This window comes from Melanerpes formicivorus, unplaced genomic scaffold (genome assembly GCF_026170545.1).
Source record: "Melanerpes formicivorus ecotype bairdi unplaced genomic scaffold, bMelFor1.0.p_v2 SCAF_209, whole genome shotgun sequence".
Classification (NCBI taxonomy): Eukaryota; Metazoa; Chordata; class Aves; order Piciformes; family Picidae; genus Melanerpes; species Melanerpes formicivorus.
Genome location: NW_027142561.1, coordinates 43,075 through 60,212, shown reverse-complemented (window position 1 = coordinate 60,212; position 17,138 = coordinate 43,075). Strand labels below are relative to the sequence as shown.

At 62.5% G+C, this 17,138-nt stretch overlaps 1 protein-coding gene across 2 annotated transcripts; it reads left to right on the top strand.

The window, feature by feature from the left end:
• Positions 1 to 215: 215 nt before the first annotated feature.
• RNF121 (ring finger protein 121) lies at positions 216 to 16,794 on the top strand. 2 transcript variants are annotated; one of them, XM_068169671.1, is made up of 9 exons: positions 216 to 274; positions 5,567 to 5,604; positions 6,060 to 6,201; positions 7,767 to 7,921; positions 9,236 to 9,343; positions 10,396 to 10,516; positions 11,405 to 11,538; positions 14,090 to 14,191; positions 16,192 to 16,794. In XM_068169671.1, the coding sequence occupies exons 1-9, from the start codon at positions 218 to 220 to the stop codon at positions 16,310 to 16,312; spliced, it is 978 nt and encodes a 325-aa protein (XP_068025772.1). In that variant the 5' UTR covers positions 216 to 217; the 3' UTR covers positions 16,313 to 16,794. The 2 variants fall into 2 exon arrangements, with proteins under 2 accessions (XP_068025772.1, XP_068025773.1); XM_068169672.1 differs by having other exon boundaries at positions 16,181 to 16,794.
• Positions 16,795 to 17,138: the final 344 nt, after the last annotated feature.

The window sequence follows — 17,138 nt, the reverse complement described above, 5'->3', positions numbered from 1 at the left end:
GCAGAGGAGCCCTAGCCGTGACAGCTCGCCCCTGCCCTCCAGCCCTGAAGAGGCGCCTCTGCGGCTTGTCCCGCCCCTCCTCGCCCCTGATTGCTTGTCCAGGCACAGCGCGCGTAGCGATTGGTTGGCGCTGCGGCGGTCTGGACGGTGATTGGCGGAGGGCGGCGGAACGAGCTGGCCGCTAGGGCCGGCCTGGGGGGGGGGGGGGGGGGTGAAGATGGCGGCGGTGCTAGAAGTGGAGGTTGGAGGCCCCGGGGAGCGCGATGTGGAGGAGGTAGCGGGGGGTCGCGTCTGCTCCGGGGGCCGGGCCGGGCTGAGGGCCCACTCAGGAGCGGGGAAGGGGCGGCTGAGGCGCGGGGTTGGGCGGAGGGAGCGCTGGGGGCTCGGTGGGAGAGGGGAGCGGGGGGCAGCGGCAGGCCCTGGGGGGCGCTGGGACTGGGGGGGGGCACAGGAGTCGGGGTGGGCGCTGGGGGGGCTCCGGAGCTCCTGGAGCAAGGGAAGGCAGCGGCCGAGGCGCCGGCAGTTGGCGGACGTTTGGGCTCCGGGGAGCGTTAAGGCTGAGGCTCCCTGGGCTAGGAGGACTTCGGGGGGGTCCCTGTGGCAGGGGGGTCCTGGGAGCTGCCGAAGGCCTTTGGGGGAGAGGCAGAGAGGCGGCCCCGGGCCAGGAGGCTGCTGGCAGCTGGCGAAGGGGCCGGGGGCAGGGGGACGTGGGGGGTCCCTGGGGCGGGGGGAGCCTGCAGCTCCCTGGGGCTGGAGAGCTCTGGGGGCTTGCGAAGGGGCCGGGGGCAGGGGGACCTTGAGGGGCCCTGGCAGAAGGAGTGCTGGGGGGCTGGAGGGTCCCCGGGAGGGCTTGGGAGGCCCTGGGCAAGGGCAGGAGGAGCTGGGCTGTACCGGCAGGAGGGGTCCCGCAGAGCCTGCAGCGGTGGCCTGGCAGCTGCTGAGCACAGGGAGATGCTTTCGCTGCTTCCCCTCCCGACTCGCTGCCTTCGGCTTCCCAGCCGCTTGGCCTCGGAGCTTGCCTTGGAGCAAGTTGGCTGGCTGGAGCCGCTGGAGCTCCCTGCAGGCAGGGCTGAGGGAGAGGAGGGCAGCTGGGACGCTTGGCTGGCAGTTGCTAGGGGCCAGGGAGGTGACCTCACCAACCGCTGCCCCCTGCCCCCCGGCTGCCTGCCTGCCCCCGGCTGCTGCTTGCTCTCCAAGCTGCTCTCGCAGCTCTTCTCAGCTCTTGCACTTGCTGCTTTCCTCCCCAGCCTTGGCAGGACCCTCAGCAGCTGCTGGGGGACCTGCTTCCAGTCCCCCCTGAAGGAGAGCTTTAGCTTGAGGCTGGGGAGAGCCCAGCCCAGGTTTGCTCACAGAGGTGGAGCTGCTCCCATGCTGGGGGGCAGGGGCCGGCAGGGGCCAGGCAGCCCAGCCCCTTCCTCTCCAGCCTGATGCTCCTGGGGCTTGCTGGACACAGCTCAGAGCCCTCTGGCCACCAGCTGGAGGTTAGGCTCTAGCTTGCAATGGACATCTTCAGCTGCTTCTCCTCCTCCTCCACCACCACCCCTGGCCAGGTTGTCTTCCTCCTCTACCACATTGGCACCACACTGCTGTCTTCCTCCTCTTCTTCCATCACTCTGACCCCACCTTGGTGTCCTCCTCCACACCTCTGACAGAACTTTGGTGACTTCCTCCTCCTCCACCACCCCTGGCCCCACTCTGGCCACCCTGGCCATCCTCTCCAGGTGTTCCAGGCCAGGCCATGTTTGATGTCCTCCTAGCAGGGGATGCTTCCTCTTGGCCATGCCCCTGGTGGCCATCACTGGGCTGAGGTCAGGATGGGGCTGGAAGCTTGGAGAGCAATGCTGAGCTTCTTCCAGCAGGTGTCTGAGCAGGGAGCTGGACTTTGGTCCCAGCTAAAGCACTTTGTGCTGCCACTTCTCAGCTGGGAGGGGTTGGGAGTGATGGAGGGGTGTGAGGGCAGGAGCAGCTCTTGGGGTCCTCTTTTTGGGGGGATCTTGGGAGTTCTCTTCTGGGGAAGTCTTGGAGTCTTCTTCTGAGGGGGATCTGCTTGAGTCAAGCTGATGGCTCTGGGCTGTCCCTTGTGGTGTGTTAGAGGGAGGAGGAAGAGAGGATTGAAGTTGTTGGTCTGCATGGAATGGGTCAGGGTGGAGATCTTGGAAGTGATGGAGGCCAAACATGGCCTCAGCACTGCCCCAGCACCACCCCCCCATGGCCCTCCTCAGCACAGCTGCACAGCTTGCAAACACCTGCAGGGATCCCCCCAGAGGAGGAGTCCAAGACCTCCCCAAAGAGGAGTCCAGGAGCCCTGCAAAGGAGGACCCTGAGATCTGCAGAGAGAAGGAGTCAAAGCTCCTCCCAAAAGGAAGACCCCAAAGCTTTCCCAGAGGAGGAGCCCAAGCCTGGGGACTCCATCAGGGAGGCAATGTTGTTGTCTTTGGGAGGAGAAGGTGGAGGTGGGGGATGAGAAGGAGGAAAAGGGGAGAAGGATGAGGAGGAGAGGGAGGAGGAGGGGAGGAGGAGAGGGAGGAAGAGGGGAGGAGGAGAGGGCGGAAGAGGGGAGGAGGGGAGGGCGGAAGAGGGGAGGAGGGGAGGAGGAGAGGGAGGAGGGGAGGAGGAGAGGGAGGAGGGGAGGAGGAGAGGGAGGAAGAGAGGAGGAGAGGGAGGAAGAGAGGAGGAGAGGGAGGAAGAGAGGAGGAGAGGGAGGAAGAGGGGAGGAGGAGAGGGAGGAAGAGGGGAGGAGGAGAGGGAGGAAGAGGGGAGGAGGAGAGGGAGGAGGAGAGGGAGGAGGAGAGGGAGGAGGAGAGGGAGGAAGAGGGGAGGAGGAGAGGGAGGAAGAGGGGAGGAGGAGAGGGAGGAAGAGGGGAGGAGGAGAGGGAGGAAGAGGGGAGGAGGAGAGGGAGGAAGAGGGGAGGAGGAGAGGGAGGAAGAGGGGAGGAGGAGAGGGAGGAAGAGGGGAGGAGGAGAGGGAGGAGGAGAGGGAGGAAGAGGGGAGGAGGAGAGGGAGGAAGAGGGGAGGAGGAGAGGGAGGAAGAGGGGAGGAGGAGAGGGAGGAAGAGGGGAGGAGGAGAGGGAGGAAGAGGGGAGGAGGAGAGGGAGGAAGAGGGGAGGAGGAGAGGGAGGAGAAGGGGAGGAGGAGAGGGAGGAGAAGGGGAGGAGGAGAGGGAGGAAGAGGGGAGGAGGAGGGGAGGAGGAGGGAAGGAGGAGGAGGAGGGAAGGAGAAGGAGGAGGGAGGGAGGAGGAGGAGGGGAGGAGGAGGGAGGGAGGGGAAGGAGGAGGAGGAGGGAGGGAGGGGAAGGAGGAGGAGGAGGGAGGGAGGGGGAGGAGGAGGAGGGAGGGAGGGGAAGGAGGAGGAGGAGGGAGGGAGGGGAAGGAGGAGGGGGAGGGAGGGGAAAGAGGAGGAGGAGGAGGGAAGGAGGAGGAGGAGAGAAGGAGGAGGAGGGGAGAAGGAGGAGGAGGGGAGGAGGAGGAGGGGAGAAGAAGGAGTAGGGGAGGAGGAGGAGGGGAGGAGGAGGAGGAGGGGAGGAAGAGAAGGAGGAGGGGAGGAGGAGAAACAAGGTGGAGGAGGCAGAGAAGGAGAAGGTGGAAGAGGAGGAGAAGGCGGAGGAGGAGAAACAGGAGGCAGAGGAGCTGGAGGTGGAAGAGGAGGAGGAGAGGGAAGAGAAGGTGGAAGAGGAGGTGGAGGAGGAGAAACAGAAGGCAGAGGAGGAGGTGGAGGAGGAGGAGAGGGTGGAGGTGGTGGAGAAGGTGGTGGTGGAGGAGGATGAGGTGGAAGAGGATGAGGAGAAGGAGAAGGCGGCGGTGGAAGAGAAGGTGGAGGAGGAAGAGGAGAAAGCAGAGGAGGAGAAACAGAAGGTGGTGGAGGTGGAAGAGGAGGTGCAGGAGGAGGAGAGGGGGAGGAGGATGAGGTGGAGGAGGACATGGAGAAAGAGGAGGAGGGGGTGGAGGAGGAGAAACAAGGTGGAAGAGGGGGAGTTGGAGGAGGAGGAGCTGGAGGAGGAGGAGGAGAAGGCAGTGGAAGAGGAGTAGGGGATGGAGGCAGAGGAAGAGAAGGTGGAGGATGTGGAGGAAGAGAAGGTGGAGGAGAATGAGGTGGAGATGGAGGAGGTGAAGGTGGAGAAGAAGGAGAAGGAGGAGTGGGAGGATGAGGAGAGGGAGGATGTGGAGGAGGAGGAGAAACAGTGGAGGAGGAGGAGAAGGTGGAGAAGGAGAAGGCAGAGGAGGAGAAACAGTGGAGGAGGAGGAGAAGGTGGAGAAGGAGGAGGAGAAGAAGAAGGTGGAAGTGGGAAGGAGTTAAGGGCAATGCCCATGCTGAGGTGGTTGCTCTGCCAAGTGGGTCACAGGATCCCTCCTACCCTTCTGTCACCTCCTGGTGGCCTCAGCAGAGCTATTTTGGGAGCTGCCTGCTGCAGGGCCTCTCCTGCAGGCCCAGGAAGGAGGAATTGTCTCCTGGGAGGACACCTGAGGCTGGAGGAACAGGGCCAGCAGCAGCAGCTCCCCTTGGAGGATGAGGATGGCAGCCTAGAGGGATCCTAGGCAGGGCTGTGGTCCCAGCCCAGGGGTGAAGCTGGAGCTGCCTGCAGGCCTCCAGGCTCTGAGTGGTGCCAGTCAGTGAGGTTGGCATCAGAGATGGACACCAGGTGGTGGTGGAGTGGTGGCTTGGGGTGGGGTGGGAGAGAGCTTGGAGGTGATGGAGGCCAAGCATGGCCCCAGCACTGCCCCAGCACCACATCCCCCCCATGGCCCTCAGCTCCACACCTTCCAAACCTCTCCAGGGATCTCTCCCAAAGGACCCCAAGGCCTCCCCAAAGGACCCAAGATCCCTCCTCTGCTGCAGCCTCAACCCTCCCAGGGCTCTCAGCTGCTCCTCACAACTTCTCCACAGCCTTCTCCTCCTTCCCCAGACCCCTCCCCAGCTTCCTTGCCCTGCTCTGGCCCTGCCCCAGCCCTCGAGCTCCTCCTGGCAGGGAGTTGCCCAACCCTGCCCCCAGGCTTGCAGCTGTGGGCTCCCCAGTGCCCAGCCCAGGGGCACAATCCCAGCCCTGCTCCTGCTGCCCACCCCATTGCTGCTCCAGCCCAGGCTGCTGCTGCCCTCCTTGCCCACCCTGGGCCACTCTTTGCTCTCCAGGTTCCAAAGTCCGGGGAACTCTTTGGCTTTCTCTGTGTTTGTGTCTCCCTGGGCTGACCCCAGGGAGACCTCAGGACCTTCTGGGACCCCTCAGCCACTCAGAGCAGTTGGGTTTGGGGGTTCTTGATGTCCCTCAGGGAGCTCTGAGTGGGCAGAGGCTGCCCAAGGAGGTGGTGGAGTCCCCACCCGTGGAGGGGGTCAAGAAATGTGTGGCCATGGCCCCTGGGGACTTGGTATGGTGGCCCTGGTGGGGTTGGGTTGGTGATGTTGGAGGCCTTCTTGATGGTGGTGCTGAGGCTGGAGGACACCTGGGGGGTGGTGCTGAGGGTGGAGGTCCCCTGGGTGGGGGTGCTGAGGCTTGGAGGCCCTCCAGGAGATGGTGCTGAGGGATGGAGGCCTTCTCCCTGATCTCCAGCAGCTGCTTTCTTCTTCCTTGCCCAGGTTGACCTCTCCCACTTGTCCCCAGAGGAGCGCTGGAGGTGAGTCTGGGCTGGAGGAGGTCACCCAGTGCTTGAAGCTCCCCCCTGGAGAGGACAAACCCCCACCCCTGGGGGCTGCTGCCACAGGGGAGGCCTCAGCTGCCTTGGACTTGCTTTGACCTCCTCTGCTTGGAAATGTCCCAGGGAGGTTGGAGAAGAGGACCTCTGAGGGTCTCTTCCCTCTTTGCCAAGTGGATTCTCCAGGCTGGAGGAGGCTTCACCTCCCTGGGGCTCTGGAGGACCAGGAGGAGGCTTCACCTCCCTGGGGCTCTGGACCAGCTGCTGGGTGGCATAGGTTGAACCATGCTCTTCACCTTGGAAGTCCTCACAGCTCAAAGCCACCACTGGTGATGGTTGGGCCATGGCCAGGAGCTGTTTCTCTCCCCCCTGGCAGGGTGGAGCTGGCTGGTGGTGGTTGGGCCATGGTCAGGAGCTGTTTCTCTCCCCGCTGGCAGGGTGGAGCACGCCCGGATGCATGCCAAGCACCGAGGCCACGAGGCCATGCACGCAGAGATGGTTCTCATCCTCATTGCCACCTTGGTGGTGGCTCAGCTGCTCCTGGTGCAGTGGAAGCAGAGACATCCTCGCTCCTACAACGTGAGTGGCCTCCCAGGGCCTCCTCCTTGGTCCCTCTGGAGATGTCCTTTGGCTTCCCAGCAGGGTTTTGCTCCTCGCTGGGGGCGAAGCACCACAGCTCCACAGCTTCCCAACCCCTCCAGCCATGGGGACTCCACCACTGCCCTGGGCAGACTGCCACAGGCCTGGGCACCCCTCAAGGGGCACCAGTTGCTCCTCAGGGCCAAGCTCAACCTCCCCTGCCACAACCTGAGGCCATCTCCTCTTGGCCCAGCCCTCAGGAGCAGCCCTTGAGCCCCAGCTGGCTGCAAGCTGCTCTCAGGGAGCTGCAGAGAGCCACAAGGTCTCCCCTCAGCCTCCTCTGCTGCAGCCTCAACCTCCCCAGGGCCCTCAGCTGCTCCTCACAACTTCTCCACAGCCTTCTTCTCCTTCCCCAGACCCCTCCCCAACTTCCTTGCCCTGCTCTGGCCCTGCCCCAGCCCTTGAGGTCCTTCTGGAAGGGATTTGCCCAACCCTGCCCCCAGGCTTGCAGCTGTGGGCTCCCCAGTGCCCAGCCCAGGGGCACAATCCCTGCCCTGCTCTTGGCCATTGTGTTTCTGAGGGGCTCCAAAAGTTGCTCCATCTGTGGACACCTCAGCAGCAGCTTACCCAAGGCCACAATCAGTTTTGATGCTGAGGCTGGGGAGAGCCTGGTTGAGGTCAGGCAGAGAGCTGGGAGCTGCCCCCTGGCTGGCAGCAGCCCAGGGCAGGGGGTTTGGGGCTCTGAGCTCTGCTTGGGGCTGTCCCTGCTGGCTGCAGGGGGCTTGGGCTGGGTGAGCTTGGAAGGTGCCTTCAACCCAACCCCTTCTAGGCTTCCATGACCTTGAAACTGCCTTCACCCTAGCCCATTCCATGACCTTGAAGGTGCCTCCAACCTAACTCATTCCATGACCTTGAAGGTGCCTCCAACCCAACCCATTCCATGCTTCCATGACCTTGGAAGGTGCCTCCAGCCCATTCCATGATTCCTTCACCTTGGAAGGTGCCTCCAACCCATTCCATGACTCCATGACCTTGAAGGTGCCTTCAGCCCAACCCCTTCCACGATTCCCTCAGCACTGAGAGCTTCTTGTTGCCTGCAGCCTGAGTTTGAGGACCAGGCCCTTGCTGAGAAGCCTCCTGCTGGTGCCCCCTGAGCCAGCCTCACCCTTCCTTCCTTCCTTATCTTCCTTCCTGCTCCTTTCATCCTGCCTGACCTTCAACCTTCAGCCCCAGCTTCCACCACTTCCCCAGCAGAGCACCACAGGGGCTCAGCTCCACCACCCAAGGAGGTTGATGGGGCAGAGATGAGTCTGATGTGGGCCTCTGGCAAGACCAAAGCCACCTGAGGACAGCCTCAGGTGGATCATCTTCTCTGCCTTCCTCTGGAGGGGTCTCCTCTGTGTTCTCCTTCCAGCTCTTTGCTTCCTTGGCCAAGCTCTGAGGCTGTCACCACCCAAACCTTCTTGGGTGTCCTGGTGCTCTTCCCAAGCTGTTGGAGGGTGGCAGGAGAAGGTCCAGCAGGAGGTGTCTGGGGTCTCCCAAACCCTTTCCTTCTGTCCCTGCAGATGGTGACCCTCTTCCAGATGTGGGTGGTGCCCCTCTACTTCACCATCAAGCTCAACTGGTGGAGGTTCCTGGTCATCTGGGTCCTCTTCTCAGCTGTCACAGCTTTTGTCACCTTCAGGGCAACCAGGAAACCTCTGGTACAGACAACCCCCAGGTGGGTACAGGGCTCCTGAGCCTCTGGAGGAGGGCAGCTCCTCACCCTCAAGGTTAACCAGGCTGGAGGACCTCTCTCCCCCACCTCCTCTGCCTTGAACTGTGGGGGTGTTGGACCACCTGTTGGTGGCCAGCCTGAGACCTGAGGGACCTGGAGAGCTACCCTTGGGGGGCTGGTGGCATCACCAAGGGCATTCCTGGCATGGAATCCAGGTGCTTGGGGCATCTGGAGATGCCAAGGTTTGGGGCTGGGAAGTGAAGGCCATGAGCAGCCCCTGGCAGCTGCAGGCCTGGGGCTTGAATGAGGAGCATGAAGCTCTGATGGCCCTGGGAAGTGACCTGGCATGAGGGCACTGAGGCCAAGGGCTGAGACCTACCCCTGGGGCACAGCAAGCCCAGGAAGGCTCCAGGCTGGGGGCAGAGGGGCTGGGAAGTGCCTGGGGGGGAAAGGCCCTGGGGGGGTTGGTGTCAGAGGCTGGAGAGGAGCCAGGGGGTGCCCAGGTGGGCAAGGAGGGCAGCAGCAGCCTGGGCTGGAGCAGCAATGGGGTGGGCAGCAGGAGCAGGGCAGGGATTGTGCCCCTGGGCTGGGCACTGGGGAGCCCACAGCTGCAAGCCTGGGGGCAGGGTTGGAACCTCCCTGCCAGGAGGAGCTTGAGGGCTGGAGCAGGACCAGAGAAGGGCAAGGAAGCTGGGGAGGGGTCTGGGGAAGGAGGAGAAGGCTGTGGAGAAGTTGTGAGGAGCAGCAGAGCGCCCTGGGGGGGTTGAGGCTGCAGCAGAGGAGGCTGAGGGGAGACCTTGTGGCTCTCTGCAGCTCCCTGAGAGCAGCTTGAAGCCAGCTGGGGCTCAAGGGCTGCTCCTGAGGGCTGGGCCAAGAGGAGATGGCCTCAGGTTGTGGCAGGGGAGGTTGAGCTTGGCCCTGAGGAGCAATTGGTGCCCCTTGAGGGGTGCCCAGGCCTGTGGCAGCTGCCCAGGGCAGTGGTGGAGTCCCCATGGCTGGAGGGGTTGGGAAGCTGTGGTGCTGAGGGCCCTGTGGTGGTGGTGCTGGGACAGTGCTGGGGCCATGCTTGGCCTCCATCACCTTCAAGGTGTTCTCCAACCCAGACCATTCCATGACTGTATGAAGCCTGTGACCTTCAGCTTGTCCTCCCCTCACCTCCATCCTCTACCTCAGTTGTCCCTCCTGGCTCCTTCCAGGACCTTCTGGAGCTGGTCTCCTTCAGGAGAAGCAGAAGCAGTTCTACTCTAGGGGGTGGGTGGTGAAATGGATTGTCTTCATGCTGGCTCCTGACCTCCTTGGGTTCCTTCTCCTCCTCAGGTTGGTCTACAAATGGTTCCTCCTGATCTACAAGATCAGCTATGCCACAGGCATCGTGGGCTACATGGCTGTGATGTTCACCCTCTTTGGCCTCAACTTGTTGTTCAGGTGAGGACATCTCAGGTGGCTTCCAGCTCCTGGGAGGGGCTGGGAGGTGGAGGACCTCAAGCAGGAGAAGATAGTGGCCATGGCTTCATGGCAATAGCCCTTGGCTTGGACAGCTGCTGGAGGAGGTCATTCTGGGCATGGCCTCTCCTCCCTGGGAGGGCCAGGGGGGAGGTATTAGGTCCTCAAGGGATGGTCTTGTGGCTGGAGCTGCTGCTCCTCCAGGCTTGACCTTCTCCTGGCTGGAGCTGCTGCTCCTCCAGGCTTGATCTTCTCCTGGCTGGAGTTGCTGCTCCTCCAGGCTTGATCTTCTCCTGGCTGGAGCTGCTGCTCCTCAAGGCTTGATCTTCCCCTGGCTGGAGATGTTGGGGTCTCCAGGCTTGACCTTCTCCTGGCTGGAGATGTTGGGGCCTCAAGGGCCACAAGGAGGTTCCCAGGAGCTAGCAAGGTGACCTGGGGGAGGCCAAAGGTGCCCTGGGGGGCATGGAGCAGAGTGTGGGCAGCAGCAGGGGCAGGGAGGTTCTGCTGCCCCTCTGCTCTGCCCTGGGGAGGCCACAGCTGCAGGGCTGAGGCCAGTGCTGGGCTGCCCAGGGCAGAGCCTGGCAACTGCTGGAGAGAGTCCAGGGGAGGCTGAGGGCTAGGGGAGGACAACAAAGGTGGGGAAGGGTCTGGGGAAGGAGGGAAAGGGCCTGGAGAAGTTGTGAGGAGCAGCTGAGGGCCCTGGGGGCTGCTGCTGAGGCTGGAGCAGAGCAGCCCCAGAGGGGAGCTGAGCAATGCTCAGCAAGAGCTCAAGGAGCTGTGGGGGGCAAGAGCCTGGGGCTGGCATCTGCTGAGGGGTGCCCAGGGCTCAAGGGGCACCAAGGGGCAGGCAGGAGGTGCCAGCAGGAGCAACTTGGTTGGGGTGAGGCTGCTGGAGAGGCCTGGAGCAGGCTGCCCAGAGAGGCTGTGGAGCCTCCTCCTGTGGAGAGCTTCCAACCCCTCCCCTGGCTGTGGTGCTGCTTTGCCCCCACCTTACCCCCACCCTGGTGATGTTGTTTGGATGTCTTCTGCTGCAGGATCAAGCCAGAAGATGCAATGGACTTTGGCATCTCCCTCCTCTTCTATGGCCTCTACTATGGGGTGCTGGAGAGGGACTTTGCTGAGATGTGTGCAGACTATATGGCCTCCACCATTGGGGTGAGTCTCCACCAGCCAAGAGGCCACCACCACCGTGGGGAGGATCCGGAATGTGGCAAAGCCTCCTCTGAATGGGATGAGCCTTGAGGAGGCTGCTGTGCTTCTCCTGAGCTCTCCTGGACTTGATCCTGGGGGCAGGGTTGGGCCCTCCCTGCCAGGAGGACCTTGAGGGCTGGGGCAGGGCCAGAGCAGGGCAAGGAAGCTGGGGAGGGGTCTGGGGAAGGAGGAGAAGGCTCTGGAGAAGTTGTGAGGAGCAGCTGAGGGCCCTGGGGGGGTTGAGGCTGCAGCAGAGGAGGCTGAGGGGAGACCTTGTGGCTCTCTGCAGCTCCCTGAGAGCAGCTTGCAGCCAGCTGGGGCTCAAGGGCTGCTCCTGAGGGCTGGGCCAAGAGGAGATGGCCTCAGGCTGTGGCAGGGCAGGTTGAGCTTGGCCCTGAGGAGCAATTGGTGCCCCTTGAGGGGTGCCCAGGCCTGTGGCAGCTGCCCAGGGCAGTGGTGGAGTCCCCATGGCTGGAGGGGTTGGGGAGCTGTGGTGCTGAGGGCCCTGTGGTGGTGGTGCTGGGGCAGTGCTGGGGCCATGCTTGGCCTCCATCACCTTCAAGGTGTTCTCCAACCCATTCCATGACTATGAAGCCTGTGACCTTCAGCTTGTCCTCCCCTCACCTCCATCCCCTACCTCAGTTGCCCCTCTGGCTCCCTCCTTTCCCCCCTCCTCTCCTTCCCTCTCTCTGCCCTCTCCCCACCGCCAGGCCCCGTTTCAAGCTTGTTAACCCCAAAAGGGCTGTCCCAGCTTGGACTTGGGCTCCCTCAGCCCCTGCTTGAGGCTGAGGTGGCCCTGGGTGGGGGGTGGGGGAGGTGCCCTGTGGCCGTCCCCACCGTGGGCCTGCTCAGTTCTACAGTGCCTCTGGGATGCCGACCAAGCACCTCTCGGACAGCGTCTGCGCCGTCTGCGGCCAGCAGATCCTGGTGGACGTCAACGAGGAAGGCATCCTGGAGAACACCTACAGGCTCTCCTGCAACCACGTGTATCCTCCTGCCCCTGGGGGCCTGCCTCCAGGGGAAAGCCCTTCCTGAGGGCAGAGAGGGGAGCTGGGGAGCTGGGGAGCAGGAGGCTGGGGTTGGGGAGCAGGAGGCTGGGGTTGGGGAGCAGGAGGCTGAGTTAAGGAGCTCCTGAGCCAACCTTCTTCCTTTGGGCACAGGAAAAGCCCTTCCTGGTGGTAGGGTTGTGGCTGGGGAGCAGGAGGCTGGGGTTGGGGAGCAGGAGGCTGGGGTTGGGGAGCAGGAGGCTGGGGTTGGGGAGCAGGGGGTTGGAGTTAAGGACCTCCTGAGCCAACCTTCTTCCATTGGGCACAGGAAAATTCCTTCCTGGTGGTAGGGTTGGGGCTGGGGAGCAGGAGGCTGGAGTTAAAGAGCTTCTGAGCCAACCTTCTTCCTTTGGGCACAGGAAAAGCCCTTCCTGGTGGTGGGGTTGGGCAGCAGGAGGCTGGGGTTGGGGAGCTGGAGATTGGAGTTGGGGAGATGGAGATTGGAGTTAAGGACCTCCTCAGCCAACCTTCTTCCTCTGGGCACAGGAAAAGCCCTTCCTGGTGGTGGGACTGGGGAGCTGGAGGTTAGGGTTAAGGTCCTCCTGAGCCAACCACCTGCCCTTGGGACCAGGGAAAGCTCTTCCTGATGGTGGGCTGGAGTTACAGACCTGGAGGTTGGGGTTGGGGAGCTGGAGGTTGGAGTTAAGGACCTCCTGAGCCAACCTTCTTCCTTTGGTCACAGGAAAAGCCCTTCCTGGTGGTGGGGCTGGGGTTGGGGAGCAGGAGGCTGGAGCTGGGGAGCTGGAGGTTGGAGTTAAGGCCCTCCTGAGCCAACCTTCTCCCTCTGGGCACAGGAAAAGCCCTTCCTGGTGGTGGGGCTGGGCTTGGGGAGCAGGAGGCTGGGGTTGGGGAGCTGGAGGTTGGAGTTAAGGCCCTCCTGAGCCAACCACCTGCCCTTGGGACCAGAAAGAGCCCTTCCTGATGGGGGGGTTGGAGTTAAGGACCTCCTGAGCCAACCATCCCCCTAGTGATGGGGTGGAGTTGGGGGGCAGGAGGTTGGGGAGCAGGAGGTTGGGGTTGAGGACCTCCTGTTCCAGCCACCTGCCCCTGGCACCAGGAACTCCCTGTGCCTACCCCCCCAGCCTGACCCCAGCCACCAGAGCCCAGCGAGCTTCCTCCTTGCTCAGGAGCTCCTGTGGCTTCTCCAAGCTCCTGCCATGACCCAACCCAACCCTTCCCAGCAGCTTGAGCCATGCTGAAGGTCCTCTTTGATGTTCCTCAAGCCCTCCCCACCCTTCCTGGCACCTCAAGGGGGTTTTTATCTGGCAGTGACTCAGCTGTGGGATGTCCTCTGCTGCTGGGAGGTGGTTTCCAAGCTGGACCTGAGCATAGGTCACCTGAGGGACTCTAAATTTAACCACTCTAGGCTGGGCTGGAGAGCTGCCAACTGGCCTGGTCCCAGCAGCCTGCCCTTGGTGGCTTCCAGCCTTGGCATCACCTCCCCTGGGGCTGCTTGTGGAGGTCGGGGGGGAATGTGTGGCTGGGTGAGGAGTTGGTGGATCCCCATGGTGGTCCCTGGGGTGGTCCAAGGGGTGAGGAGGTGATAAATCCTCATGGTGTTCCCTGTGGTGGTGCCCTGGGACAGGGCCTCCATGGCTGCTCCTGGGAGGTGTTGCTCCTGGGACAGGGCCTCCATGGCTGCTCCTGGGACAGGGCCTCCATGGCTGCTCCTGGGAGGTGTTGCTCCTGGGACAGGGCCTCCATGGCTGCTCCTGGGACAGGGCCTCCATGGCTGCTCCTGGGACAGGGCCTCCATGGCTGCTCCTGGGAGGTGTTGCTCCTGGGGCAGGGCCTCCATGGCTGCTCCTGGGGGGTGTTGCTCCTGGGACAGGGCCTCCATGGCTGCTCCTGGGGGGTGTTGCTCCTGGGACAGGGCCTCCATGGCTGCTCCTGGGGGGTGTTGCTCCTGGGACAGGGCCTCCATGGCTGCTCCTGGGAGGTGTTGCTCCTGGGACAGGGCCTCCATGGCTGCTCCTGGGGGGTGTTGCTCCTGGAACAGGGCCTCCATGGCTGCTCCTGGGAGGTGTTGCTCCTGGGACAGGGCCTCCATGGCTGCTCCTGGGAGGTGTTGCTCCTGGGGCAGGACCTCCATGGCTGCTCCTGGGACAGGGCCTCCATGGCTGCTCCTGGGAGGTGTTGCTCCTGGAACAGGGCCTCCATGGCTGCTCCTGGGAGGTGTTGCTCCTGGAACAGGGCCTCCATGGCTGCTCCTGGGAGGTGTTGCTCCTGGAACAGGGCCTCCATGGCTGCTCCTGGGAGGTGTTGCTCCTGGGGCAGGACCTCCATGGCTGCTCCTGGGACAGGGCCTCCATGGCTGCTCCTGGGAGGTGTTGCTCCTGGGGCAGGACCTCCACAGTTGTTCAACCGCCGCTGGAGCTTGGGTGAGGAGGCCTTGGGGAGGCCTTGCTGAAGCTTGGTGGTGCCCTCCAGCCTGGTGGTGGTGTCCCCTTGGCTGTCCCTCTTCCAGTTGGCCTTAACCCTGCCCTCCCAGCTTCCATGAGTTCTGCATCCGGGGATGGTGCATCGTGGGCAAGAAGCAGACCTGTCCTTACTGCAAGGAGAAGGTTGACCTCAAGAGGATGTTCAGCAATCCGTATCCTTTCTCCTCCTGGAGGACAGCAAGCTGCCCTTGGGCCTCCTTGGCCTGGGCCTCCTGCTCTGCTCCCCTTGTCCTTGTAGTCCTCCTCTGGTTGTTGTCTTCCTCCTTGCCTTCCTCCTCTGGTCCCCTCATCCTCCTCTTCTGGTCCTCCTTGTGTTCTCATCTGGTCCCCTCCTCCTTGTCCTCTCATTCTCATCCTCCTCCTCCGCTCCTCCTTGTGTCCTCCTCCGCTCCTCCTTGTGTCCTCCTCCGCTCCTCCTTGTGTCCTCCTCCGCTCCTCCTTGTGTCCTCCTCCGCTCCTCCTTGTGTCCTCCTCCGCTCCTCCTTGTCCTCTCATTCTCATCCTCCTCCTCTGCTCCTCCTTTTGTCCTCCTCTGCTCCTCCTTTTGTCCTCCTCTGCTCCTCCTTTTGTCCTCCTCTGCTCCTCCTTTTGTCCTCCTCTGCTCCTCCTTTTGTCCTCCTCTGCTCCTCCTTTTGTCCTCCTCTGCTCCTCCTTTTGTCCTCCTCTGCTCCTCCTTTTGTCCTCCTCTGCTCCTCCTTTTGTCCTCCTCTGCTCCTCCTTTTGTCCTCATCCTCTGGGCCCCTCTTCCTTGTCCTTTCATTCTCATCCTCCTCTTCTGGTCCTTGTCTCTTCCTCCTCCTTCTCTGGTCTTCCTTGTCCTCCTCCTCTGGTCCCCTCATCCTTATCCTCTCTCCATCCTCATCCTCCTCCTCTGGTCCCCTCCTCCTTGTCCTCATCCTCTGGTCCCCTCCTCCTTGTCATCTCATTCTCATCCTCCTCTTCTGGTCCTTGTCTGGTCCTCCTCTGCTCCTCCTTTTGGTCCTCCTCTGCTCCTCCTTTTGGTCCTCCTCTGCTCCTCCTTTTGGTCCTCCTCTGCTCCTCCTTTTGGTCCTCCTCTGCTCCTCCTTTTGGTCCTCCTCTGCTCCTCCTTTTGGTCCTCCTCTGCTCCTCCTTTTGGTCCTCCTCTGCTCCTCCTTTTGTCCTCATCCTCTGGTCCCCTCCTCCTTGTCCTCTCCTTCTCATCCTCCTTTGGTCCTTGTTCTCCTCTACTCCTCCTTGTCCTCTCCTTCTCATCCTCCTTTGGTCCTTGTCCTCCTCTGCTCCTCCTTGTCCTCATCCTCTGGTCCCCTCCTCCTTGTCCTCTCCTTCTCATCCTCCTTTGGTCCCTGTCCTCCTCTGCTCCTCCTTGTCCTCATCCTCTGGTCCCCTCCTCCTTGTCCTCTCCTTCTCATCCTCCTTTGGTCCTTGTTCTCCTCTGCTCCTCCTTGTCCTCATCCTCTGGTCCCCTCCTCCTTGTCCTCTCCTTCTCATCCTCCTTTGGTCCCTGTCCTCTGCTCCTCCTTGTCCTCATCCTCTGGTCCCCTCCTCCTTGTCCTCTCCTTCTCATCCTCCTTTGGTCCCTGTCCTCCTCTGCTCCTCCTTGTCCTCATCCTCTGGTCCCCTCCTCCTTGTCCTCTCCTTCTCATCCTCCTTTGGTCCTTGTTCTCCTCTGCTCCTCCTTGTCCTCATCCTCTGGTCCCCTCCTCCTTGTCCTCTCCTTCTCATCCTCCTTTGGTCCCTGTCCTCTGCTCCTCCTTGTCCTCATCCTCTGGTCCCCTCCTCCTTGTCCTCTCCTTCTCATCCTCCTTTGGTCCCTGTCCTCCTCGGCTCCTCCTTGTCCTCATCCTCTGGTCCCCTCCTCCTTGTCCTCTCCTTCTCATCCTCCTTTGGTCCCTGTCCTCCTCTGCTCCTCCTTATCCTCATCCTCTGGTCCCCTCCTCCTTGTCCTCTCCTTCTCATCCTCCTTTGGTCCCTGTCCTCCTCTGCTCCTCCTTGTCCTCATCCTCTGGTCCCCTCCTCCTTGTCCTCTCCTTCTCATCCTCCTTTGGTCCTTGTCCTCCTCTGCTCCTCCCCTGGCCCTGCCTCCCGCTCGTCCCCGCCGCGGGGCTTGGTCGCGGCCGTCCCCTGCCCTCGGCGCTGCCCTCGGTGCCTTCCTTAGCCTGGGGGTGCCCAGCTGGGAGCGTCCCCACGTCCTCTACGGGCAGCTGCTGGACTGGCTGCGCTACCTGGTGGCCTGGCAGCCTGTGATCATCGGCCTGGTGCAGGCCATCAACTACGGCCTGGGGCTGGAGTAGGACCTGCCCGAGGGAAGAAGCCGCCCGGAGGACCTCTGTGCCCAAGAGCCCGCAGGGAGAGGGAACAGCGATCAGCTGCGCAGCAGGAGGAGGAGGAGGAGGGGAAGGGGAGAAGGAGGGGAGGGAGGGGGACGCCCCAGGTTGGCTCTCAGGACTTTCAGCCACCACCCCCCTGCCCTTCCCCCTCCCGAGCCGTGGAGCAGAGGTGGACTTGAGGGAGGTTGTTTTGGGGTTGTTTTTTTGGGGGGGAGGGGGGGATAGGGAGGGGGGAGGGCTGGAGGTGAACAAGGGAAGGAGGACTTCAAGCCATGGACCTTTGCCAGCACAGGGCTTGGGCTGAGATCTTCTTTTTGGTGTCCTTTTGGGGTTTGGGTTTTTTTTTTCCCATTTTTAATGAGGATTTTAACGAGGGTTGGAAACTTTCTATGGTGGACACCCGACAAGGAGAAGAAAAACAACCAACCAAGCAACCAACAACCAAACCCACAGCCCCCTGGGGTCCTCTTTGCCCTCCCCTCCCAACCTTCCATCACCACCCCCCCAGCCCCGGGGGATTGTGCCCACCGAGGAGAAGCTGCTCGAGTTCGCCTGGAGCAGGGCTCCGTGAGGAGGAGAGGAGAGGAGAGGGAGGAGGAGAAAGAGAGGTGGAGATGGAGAAGAGGTGGAGATGGAGGGGGAAAAGGAGGAGGAGGCAAAGGAGAAGGAGAGGAGGCAAAGGAGGGAAGGGGAGGAGGAGGAGGGAAGGGGAGGAGGAGGAGGGAAGGGGAGGAGGAGGAGGGAAGGGGAGGAGGAGGAGGGAAGGGGAGGAGGAGGAGGGAAGGGGAGG

Excerpts from the sequence above, each read along its gene's own strand:
- RNF121 (XM_068169671.1), top strand. The coding sequence starts at position 218 with ATGGCGGCGGTGCTAGAAGTGGAGGTTGGAGGCCCCGGGGAGCGCGAT. Across the intron at positions 5,605-6,059 it reads TCCCCAGAGGAGCGCTGGAG|GGTGGAGCACGCCCGGATGC; the intron begins GTGAGTCTGGGC and ends CCCCGCTGGCAG. Across the intron at positions 14,192-16,191 it reads AAGAGGATGTTCAGCAATCC|CTGGGAGCGTCCCCACGTCC; the intron begins GTATCCTTTCTC and ends GGGGGTGCCCAG.